The following is an 11,839-nucleotide window of genomic DNA, read 5'->3' on the forward strand; positions in this document are numbered from 1 at the left end:
TCAAGACACCATATAGGATATGGACTGGGAGAGATGCCCAGGTGTCTTTGATGAGGATTTGGGGTTGTGAGGCTTACGTTCGACGTCAAGTCTCAGATAAATTAGGACCCAAATCCGACAAGTGCTACTTTATAGGATATCCTAAGGAAACTAAGGGATATTACTTCTACATTTCCAGTCAGCACAAGATAGTTGTGGCAAAGACTGGAGTCTTTCTAGAAAAGGACTTTGTTTCTAGAAAGACTAGTGGGAGTATATTCGATCTTGAAGAAGTTCAAGATGCGGATTCTAGCATTGAAGCCTCGATGGAAGTTGAACTGGAACCACAAAGTATTGTGGATGATGTTGTTCCACAAGGAGTTGAGGAACAACAACCAGTTCAAGTAGACATACCTCTTCGCAGGTCTGATAGGGTACGTCGTCAGCCTGAGAGATACTCATTTCTCTTGTCTGACATGATGATGTTGTGCTCATAGAGGATGAGCCTACCACCTATCAGGAAGTTGTGATGAGACCAGATTCCGAGAAATGGCTAGAGTCCATGAGATCCGAGATGGAATCCATGTACACCAACCAAGTATGGACTTTGGTTGATCCACCTGAAGGGGTAAAACCCATTGGGTGTAAGTGGGTCTTTAAGAGAAAGACTGACATGGATGGACTTATGTATAAGGGTCGCTTGGTAGCTAATGGTTTCAAGCAGATTCATGGTATTGACTATGATGAAACATTTTCTCCAGTAGCGATGTTTAAGTCCATTTGGATCATGCTTGCTATTGCAGCTTACCACGATTATGAGATCTGGCAGATGGACGTCAAAACCGCGTTTCTGAATAGAAACCTACTCGAGGATGTGTACATGACACAACCTGAGGGTTTTGTAGATCCACAGCATACTAGCAGAGTATGCAAGCTGCATAGATCCATTAATGGACTAAAGCAAGCTTCTCGGAGCTGGAATCTTCGATTCGATGATGCAATCAAACAGTTTGATTTCATCAAGAATGAAGATGAGCCTTGTGTCTACAAGAAGGTTGTAGGGGACATAGTTGTCTTCCTCATATTGTATGTGGATGACATACTACTCATTGGGAAGGACATCCCTATACTTCAGTCTGTCAAGACCTGGCTAGGGAGTTGCTTCTCAATGAAGGACTTAGGTGAGGCATCCCGCATTCTAGGTATACAGATCTATAGAGATAGATCAAAGAGATTGCTTGGCTTAAGTCAGAGTACATATATTGATAAGGTACTCCTTCGGTTTGCCATGCAGAACTCCAAGAAGGGGTTTCTGCCGATGTCACATGGAGTGAGTCTTTCGAAGACTCAAGGTCCCTCTTCTAGAGAGGAGAGAGACCGCATGGATCAGATCCCTTATGCCTCAGCCATAGGATCTATCATGTACGCCATGCTATGTACTCGACCTGATGTCTCGTATGCTTTGAGCATGACGAGCAGATACCAGTCAGATCCAGGTGAAAGTCACTAGATAGTGGTCAAGAATATTCTTAAGTACTTAAGAAGGACTAAAGAATATTTCTTGATATATAGAGGCAATGATGAGCTAGCTGTAAAGGGTTACAGTGATGCCAGCTTCCAGACCGATCAGGATGATTGCCGATCGCAGTCAGGGTTCGTATTTTGTATTAATGGTGGTGCTGTCAGCTGGAAGAGTTCGAAGCAGGACACAGTAGCTGATTGTACAACAGAGGCCGAGTACATTGTTGCATTGGAGGCAACAAAGGAGGCAGTTTGGATTCGCAAGTTCATCACTAAACTTGGGGTGGTTCCTAACATTGCTGACCCTATTGAGCTCTATTGTGACAACAATGGAGCTATAGCACAGGCGAAGGAACCTCGCTCACACCAGTGGACCAAACACATACTACGACGCTTCCATCTCATTCGAGAGATTATCGAGAGAGGAGATGTGAAGATTTGCAGAGTACCTACAGAGGCTAACATCGCAGATCCCATGACCAAGGCTTTGGCACAGAGGAAGCATGATGGTCACACTAGGTCGTTGGGGCTTAGAGCCTACACTGATTGACACTAGTGCTAGTGGGAGATTGTTAGCTAGAGCCCTAGATCCAATCATTTGATGATTGTATTTTGGACTTGTTGTATCATATTCTATATAAATAAAGGCATTTGGTTTTTGGTTATTATACTTACTTGTATTGGTGCCAAATAAACTAAGTATAATAACGTCCTTGAGTAGAAGGTTCTTACCTATATCAATCAATTGGTTTAATCGATAGTGAGATGATATAGGGAACACTACTCTTAATCATTCCTAGTCGAGTATTAACATTCAGGGACAATGTTAATGCAATAAGACTAGCATGTAGGTCAACTCGATGACTTGATCTCACAAGTCATGGATATAGAGATATCAAGTTGACACATGTGTATGCATTAGAGAATGTATACTGAATGATCCGTCATGAGAAAGTATCATAGATAGTTATATGAGTGTCATTTACTTTCTCATGTGGCTATTAGTATGACTACTAGTCCTTAGACCTGAAGTCACCATGGTTCCCTACATAAGGAGTTATATACTTTGGTTTCGTCAAATGTCACCCGTAACTGGGTGGGCAATAAAGGCGATTACTGGGTATGTAACAAATTATATGGAGGGATGTGAGTGGTGTAGATGTGATCTATCCCTCCTATATGACGGGAGAGACATCGGTATTCTTGATAGACTGAGACCACGAAGTGCATGGCCATGCCTAAATGAGTCAATATGAGATATTGAGCTCATTTGATTTAGTGAGTCTACTTGGAGTTCATGATTTAGATTGATCAGAGGATGACACGGTCTATGCCTCACATTGATCAATCTAGATGTCTAGGATAGAAGGACACTTGTCATATTTTGTGAGGAGTCACAATTAGTAGTCACAAAGGTGATGTTGGATCTCAACATTCTTGTAACATTGGGTAGTAATGATGTGTTGCTAGATACCGCTTATTACTTATGCTCCTAAATGGTTTAGGGGCATTGCCAACGTTACAAGAACCTATAGGGTCACACACTAAGGATAATTAGATGGAGATTAGGTTCATATAATGAACCAAGAGGATTAGATTCATTTGATGAATCAAATTAGATTAAGAGTAATCCTAATTGGGCTAATTGAGTTAGACTCAAGTTGATTCATGTGTTTAATGAGTCTAATTTGGATTATGACTCATTAAATCAATTTAATTAAATGAATTAGATTCATTATATTAAATTGGCTTGAATTAAATGGTTGGATTAGATCAACCATGAGAGAGATTAAGTCAAGTTTGACTTGACTTGAGAGGAAGATGAAGAGGCAAGTTCGACTTGACTTTATGCCACATCATTTGTGAGTTGGCATTGATTGGGCCAATGATGATGCTCCACATCATCATGGTTGCTTAAGTAGGATGCCACCTCATGGGAGTTACCAAGAGTTGTGACTCTTGGCATTCCATGGAGGTTACACATCTCTTAATGTGGCTGGCCACATCAATAGGATGATTAGTTTTCATTTTTAGAATTAATCTCATTCATTCCTTCATCTTCTTCCTCTAGCTCTCCCTCTCCCTCTCCTCCTCAACTTGGCCGAACCACACAAGGTGCTAGCACACCCTTTTGTGTGGTTTTTCTCCACCTACGTGTCCGTGTGGATACTTCTAGAGGGGTATCTATTTTGATACTCTCGAGATCTGGCACCGTTTGGACGAGCGGGAACGCGAAGGGCTTCGCTTCAAAGGTATTACATTTCTTTTGTAGATCTAAGTGTAGATCTAGGTAGAAACTCGTATTCGTATGTTTTTCAAATTTTTCTTTGCACGGATCCGTTGGCTAGGGGCTTTCGGGGTTTCCGCGACGTGAAAAAGCGGTTTTCGCGGCCCGAAAAACCCAACATGTACCACCACATCTCACTATTGTGTATTCAAGAACTTTATCTATGCATATAGCATGGGTATAAAGATAAAGTAATGCCAAACTAAATTAAATTATATTAAAATAAAGGTTGTTTATTTACAAGAGGCTTTGTAGGGCACCTACTCTAACAATCTCCCACTTGTCCTAATACCAACTACTCACTAGTTTTAAACCCATCAATTTGTGATGTTTTTCAAAAGATGGTCTTGGCAAGAGCTTTGTAAGTGGATCAACAATATTATCTGTAGAGGGAACTTTCTCAACTAAAATGTCACCCTCTTCTCACAATCTCTCAGATGATGTGGAACTTTCTCAGTATATGTTTGGACCGATGACGAGATCTTGGTTCCTTTGCTTGTGCAATAGCACCAGTGTTGTCACAATGAACTGGTACTGAATCAACTCCATTTGGAATAACACTAATCTCTTAGATGAAATTTCTAATCCAAACTACCTCCTTTGCTGTTTCTGAATCTGCAATGTATTCTTCCTCTGTGGTGGAATCCGCAATTGTGACTTGTCTGGAACTCTTCCAAGAGACAACACCACCATTCAATGTGAATACATATCCAGAGGAAGATTTTGAATCATCCACATCTGATTGGAAGCTAGAGTCAGTGTAGCCTTCCAATTTTAATTCTCCAACCCCATATGTCATGAACAAATTCTTAGTCCTTCGTAAGTACTTAAGAATATCTTTCATAGCTTTCCAGTGTAATGGACCGGGGTTTGACTAATATCGACTCGTGACACTCAGAGCGTATGCTATATCAAGTCTTGTAGATATCATACTACCAATGGAAGACGCATAGGGAATGCGTGTCATCATCTCTATCTCTTCGTTTGTCTTAGGGCACATAGACTTGGATAAAGTTATACCATGACATATTGGTAAGTATCCTCTCTTAGATTCTTCCATTGAGAATCTACTAAGTATGGTATCTATATATGTGGATTGGGCCAGCCTCAACATCCTCTTTGATCTATCTCTACAGATCTGTATTCCCAATACATAAGATGCTTCACCTAAATCATTCATGGAGAATCTACTGGCTAACCATGCTTTTGTTGACTAAAGCATTCTTACATCATTCCCAATGAGTAGAATGTCATCAACATATAGTATTAGGAATGTCACTGCACTCCCACTAACCTTCTTGTACACACATGGTTCCTTCGGATTTTTAATAAAATTAAACTGTCTAATTGTATCATCAAATCTGAGGTTCCAACTTCTCGATGCTTGTTTGAGACCATAAATTGATCTATGAAGTTTGCATACTTTATGCTCACTTCCCACAGATGTGAATCGTTCAGGCCGAGACATGTAAATCTCTTCCTTAATATCACCATTAAGAAGTGTTGTCTTCACATCCATCTGTCATATCTCATATTCATACCATGAAGCTATGACAAGAAATATCCGAATGGACTTAAGCTTTGCAACTGGTGAAAAAGTTTCATCATAGTCAATTCCTTGTCTTTGATTATATCCTTTTACCACCAATCTAGCTTTGAAGGTCAATTCCTTTCCATCAACTCTAAGTTTCCTCTTGTAAATCCATTTGTATCCTATGGGTTCGATCCCTTCAGGTGGATCCACTATTGACCAAACTTGGTTTGAGAACATGGAGTCCATTTCGGATTTCATGGCTTCTAGCCATTGCATTGAGTCGATATCAGATATCGCCTCCTTAAAGGATCTTGGATCACATCCATTATTAAGATTATCCTGATTTCCTTCAAGGAGTAAACCATACATCATAGGTAGTCTTGAGACCCTATCTGATCTCCAAGTGTGTACTTGTTCTACTGGCTGTTGGGGTGTGAGCTCTATTATATTAGTTGTGGAATTATCTTGAACCTCTTCGAGTTCTATCATCCCACCTTTTTTATCTAATAGAAACTCCTTTTCTAAGAAGGTGGCATTTCTTGAAACAAATACTTCTATTTTCTTGGGATTATAGAAATAATATCCAACAGAGTTCTTTGGATATCCTACAAAATAACACAAAGTGGATCTACTATCCAGTTTGTCTCCCACCGCCTGCTTCACATAAGAAGGACATCCCCATATTTTCAAGTATGAATACTTGGGAGGTTTTCCCATCCATATTTCATATTGTGTCTTTTCTAATGCTTTTGTATGAACTTTATTCAACAACATTGTCGTAGTTTTGAGTGCATAGCCCCAAAACGATGGCGGTAAATTAGTGAATCCCATCATAGATCGAACCATGTCCATCAATGTTCGATTATGATGTTCTTCTACACCATTAAGTTGTGGTGTTGCAGGAGGGGTCCACTGTGAGAGAATCTCATTCTCTTTTAGATAGTCCTTAAACTTTGTACTCAAGTATTCTCCACCTCGATCTCATCGAAGCTTCTTAATAATTTTTCCCAATTATTTTTCTACTTCATTTATGAACTCTTTGAACTTTTCAAAAGATTCAGACTTATATTTCATTAAATATATATACCCATACCATGAATAGTCATCAGTAAAAGTAATGAAGTAGTAATGGACATGTTTCATGCTAACACTTAATGGACCACACACATCAGTATGGATCAAATCGAACATATCATGCACATGTTCGATATGGTGTTTTAGTCATTTTTCCTTTCAAACAGGATTCACAAGTTGGTAGGGAATTTATGTCTGACGAATCAAACAATCCTTCACTTACTAACTTAGTCATCCTTCTTTGAGAAATATGACCTAGTCTAGCATGCCATATTTGTGCTTGATTTGTACTATCTTCTTTTCTTTTCTTTGTTGTTGATTGCGCTTGTATATTGTTTACTGGAATATCTTTCAATTTTAAGTTATAGAGATCATTTTCTAATTCACCAGTCCTAATCAAACATTCATCCTTGTAAATATTGCAAACACCTTTTGCAAATAGACAAGAATAACCACATCTATCAAGTATAGAAATAGAAATAATGTTTTTAACTAAGTTCGGAACAAATAAAACATCTCTTAAATACAACTTAAAATCATTGCTCAAGATCAAAGTAATGTCTCCTATAGCTTTCGCAGCAACTCTTGCTCCATTCCCAAGTCTCAAGAAGGTCTCACCCTCTCTGAGTCTTTTACTTCTTGTCATCATCTGCAAATCATTGCAAAGATGAGAACCACAGCCAGTATACAATACCCAAGAAGTAGAGTTAATAGAGACATTAACTTCTATATAGAGCATACCTTTGTCAGAACGCTTCTGAGCAAGATACTCCTTACAATTGTGCCTCCAATGTCTAGGCTTATTGTAGTGGAAACAAACATGTTCTGACTGATTAAGCTTTGTGGGCCTTAGCTTCTTATTAAGCTTAATCTTCTTCATAGGGGCAGAACGTTTCTTTCCCTTTTTATGGGATTCTTTCTTGGATCTAGAAGATGAACCCACATGGAAAACAGATTTTTCCTTTTTCATGGTTGCTTCATAATTTGCAAGCATATTGACTAGCTCTTCAAGGGTAGCCTCTAGCTTATTCATATTGAAGTTAACCACAAAATTGTCAAATGAGGAGGGGAGAGACAACAATAAGATGTCCGTCGATAGCTTGTGTGGAATAACCAAGTCAAGGCTCAATAACTTTTCAATAAGCCCAATCATCTTAACTCCATGCTCATGAACCGAAGCCCCATCTCGTATACGAGCCGTCATGAGCTCCTTGACAGTCACGTGCTTGACTGAACGAGTCTGTGCACCATACAACTCTTGTAGGTGTATGTGAATATCTTTAGCATCCATAGTCTCCTCAAACCACCTTTGCAGTTCATTTGACATTGAAGCCAGCATATAACATCTTGCTTGAAGATTATGGTCCGACCATTTTTCAAGCTTTTCCAACTCATCAGTGGTGGCATTAACAGGAGCCTCTTTTGGAGGTGCCTTATCTAATGTATATGCAATCTTTTCAAATGCCAGAACAATCTTTAAATTTCTTAGCTAGTCAAAATAGTTAGGTCCAGTTAATTTGTTTTGATCAAGTATCACAGATAGTGGATTCCGAGATGCCATATCGAAAATATACTGAAATGAAAATAGATAATTAATATTACTGATTATTTTAAATAATTCATAAGACAAAATATGTGGACTTTTATATTTTGAATTACCTCCCACTATTTTTGACCTTTCCATCACCCTCTAATGGAAACGGGAAATTATATTTCCTTAGTGAGTACATAGAGCCCAATTAGCCAATTGTGACCCCTGAATGATATCAGCCGATCATAATTCCCAAAAGGTAGAACTCAATTACATCATATGCAACCTCTATGTAATTCACCTCACGTTTGATAAGGGCCCAATAATATGACGCCGATTATCTTTATGTGTCAAGTCGACCCATCAATGTTAGATTGTAATGGATGGTCGCCATGTGTTCCCTCAATAATATGAGCTGAAGTCATGGGAGTTCCACCCAATCCACATCATTTATGTCAGTGGAAGACACAGCTTTCCGGCGTTCAGGCCTCCCCAATGATATGGGCCAGACACTGACCGCGGGTAGCTTTCATCATGCAACCACCGTTGATGGAAGGCAGTGAAAAATATACTCTTTTATTTTTTTCCTTTATGGCTTGATATAAATTTTGAATCATATTCAAAATGAGAGATTTTAATTTAAATATTTATATCATCACTTGGAAGATATAATATGTTTTATGCATGTTTGCCGGATTCAAACAACTATGTTATAGAATAACATACATACATATATCTAATATTATATATCAAATATATCATATTTTAAGGATAAACAATCAGTGAGAGCCATTTGATTATCCTTCTTGCATCGTATGCGTAATATCAAATATTTTATATCAATTAATTAACAATTAATTAATTAATTGATCAACTTATGCTTCTTGTTAATTATTTAAATTTGACCACAAGATTATCAACTAAATTGATAAATCAATTTATCTATAATCAATTTTGGTAAACCAATTATTATAGGTAAAATCATGTTTCATCATAATATGTTACCAAATATTTTACGTGATTAAACTAATTAACACGAACATATTTACTTTTGTCTTAAAGTCCATATGTTAAACAATGATAACCTGGCTCTGATACCACTGTTGGACCAAATTTGAAATTCGGTGATCATGTTTCTACACTCCTATGCACAGCGAAAATTTAAAATTGTATTTATGATTAAATAATTAAATCAAAGGAGTGTTCGTATGGTTTTTAAAACAAACATAAGCATGATCTTTATCTAAGCATGCATTACAATCTAACCGTATAAGTAAGATTCTAAAAGCATAACAAAGATACACTATCATGTGATTGATTCATATAATGCTAATTTAATCATTTTATTTATACATGCTAAACTATCTAAATAAACATATTAGATCATTTAAGCATAACATAAATAAAACTATTAACATGCATTAACATACATATGAATCATAGTACAGGCATAAACATACCTTCCAAACAGCCTGTGTTTGGGTATGACTCCAACTATTTCGATTGTAGCGAAATAGCTCCTCATTGTTGTCACGAGCTCGTACTTCCTTCATCTAATCCAGTCCACGATCGGAGTCCTCTTTCCAACACTTGATCGCACTAGAGATCAAGTGTCATTTTTCGTTGAGACGAGCAAAGCGACTTCCACAAAGATGAGGAAGGGGCTGCCCAATTACCCTTCACAAGGGGTTGTCTAATAGCTCTCAACAAGGAGCTATGCCTTCCAAAATTCTACAAGAAGATTGGGCGCCGACAATGCTTCTCGAAGAGGAGAAGTAACAAACAAGGAGATTGAACTTTTCGATGGAAGAGAGTGAAGAAGATCTCTATCTTCTTCTTTGGAAGTGGCTGCTGAAAAACTCTCAAGGAAAATTTAGGGTATGACTACCAAAACTCCAAGAAGAAGAAAATAAACTTGTTGTCCGAAATTTTCAAGCTCTCAAAATTTTTTGCCGAACTCTCCTTCTCCAAAATTTGAAACCGTAGCTTTCGTCAAGTGCCACACAAGAGAGCTTCTTTTCTTTAATAGTTTCAAAGAACAAGAAAAAACAAAATGTGGAGTGAGTGGGGAAAGTGGATTAGAGGAGAAGTGGGAAAATGGTGAACGTGGAGAGGTAAAGGAAAAAGGAAAAAGAAAATAAAATTTTTCCTTTTCTTTTTCATTACACGTAGAACCAACATCCTCCTTATATATATATATATATATATATATAATTTAATTATAATTGTATTTCTTCTAAGGTTTAAACTTTTAAAGTCCAATATCTCTTCCATGTTGGTCTATTGGATTTTTAGATCTTTTCTAGAACCCAATAATTCGAGTCCATTGTAATCATATCAACGATCCAATATCGTTGACATGACAAGCACACTTGCTCACTACTACAATATTATAAATGAAATTTATAGACTTTGTGTGGAATTCTTCCACTCTCCTTGTTTCCATTCATTGGAAATCAATATAACATTTGATCATATCAAACTTTATTTGTCAACATACTGTTTGATCACATCAAAACTTTATTCGCCAAATTCAACTACTTGAATTTGACTTTCTCAACGGGAAATAGGGAAACCAATACATGTGTGACCCTTAATTGTTTAGGGATACAGCTAGCCGTGAGTTTACAACTCTTTGTGATTTAGGGCATACCCTTAATAGCCCCATCCTATGATTAACTCCTTAATTATAGGACGTCAGAACTAATTCTGATTAATAGCCAACGAATCATGGTAAGAGCGTCTAGCAGCACCGCCCCATAATTCCCTAGGTATCACTGAATAGTGCTTGCAAGAACCAATTGATTATGGTTAACGTACAGTCCGGTCCCTTCATCTCATATATCCCAGTCAAATCTACAACCATTGGTACATCGAGAATTGTATATTGATTCGATAACCATGTGATATATCTTATAGTGACATCGCATGTGTAATTAGGAAACTCCTTTCCTAAATTACATCTTACAGTTCTGATCAGAGACTTCATTCACTATAAAACAATATATTACATAGGATATCCACACCTGTTGGTGTGCGGTGAATCCCCGACTACAATACACTAACTCCTATATGTTTCGTTACTACACCCAATCTCACTACCTGATGACCCTAATACAGTTGGTAAATGAGTCAAAGTGTAGCCCCAGCATATAGAGTCTCAGTGTTGTCTCGGGTCATAAGGACTATTAGTGTACAACCACAACCAAAGACTTATCCACTCGATAAATGATAGCCACTTGGAAAGTCTGTGTGAGGGATGTTCGATAAACTCATCATATGATCACCCATCTATATATTTGAATATCTCTATGTCCTTACCAATGAAACATGGTACACTATATTGTTGGAACCCCAAGGTGTTTTGATGTGATCAAACAAGCTAAGTTAGGTCCTGCGTTTGTTTAACCCTTGTGTCTAAGTGTGCAGGAGCTTAGGAACACAGGAAGTCGAGCAGAAGACGCGACTAGCGAGAAGGATGGCACGGGAGAGAGCTGACGGGCTCGGTGCGTCCGAGGGACGAGGTGACCGCGGAAGAGTACATCGGTGGACTAGAAGAACGTGCGCGGCATTTGAGGGACGAGAAACCGGGAAGGAAGGCTGCTCGAGGAGAAGGATGTAACATAGGTTCGGGTGAGCCCTATTCCGGATGGCCGAGATCACCCAAGCTAGTGGAGCCGGAACAGAAGACCCGGACCGAGACAAGCTGAACCGAAGCGGAGCGACCAGACGAAAAAAGTCAACCAGAGTTGACTTTTGGGGTTCGGGGCGCCCGGACCCCTCCGGGGCGCCCGGACCGAAGTTTTTGACCAGATCGAGTCAAACTCGATCTAAACGTTGGGGGATAAAGTTTTATCTCCCAGGGCGCCCGGAACCCCTTCGGGGCGCCCCGACCAGTGCTATAAATATAGCA

General features: G+C 38.6%; 1 protein-coding gene across 1 annotated transcript; it reads right to left on the reverse strand.

The window, feature by feature from the left end:
* Nucleotides 1–7,027: 7,027 nt before the first annotated feature.
* On the reverse strand, nt 7,028–9,479 carry LOC121979583. The gene is made up of 3 exons (XM_042531580.1): nt 9,387–9,479; nt 7,137–7,884; nt 7,028–7,044 (listed from the first exon to the last, which is right to left on the reverse strand). The coding sequence occupies exons 1-3, from the start codon at nt 9,477–9,479 to the stop codon at nt 7,028–7,030; spliced, it is 858 nt and encodes a 285-aa protein (XP_042387514.1).
* Nucleotides 9,480–11,839: the final 2,360 nt, after the last annotated feature.

Source organism: Zingiber officinale, chromosome 5A, assembly GCF_018446385.1.
Source record: "Zingiber officinale cultivar Zhangliang chromosome 5A, Zo_v1.1, whole genome shotgun sequence".
NCBI lineage: Eukaryota > Viridiplantae > Streptophyta > Magnoliopsida > Zingiberales > Zingiberaceae > Zingiber > Zingiber officinale.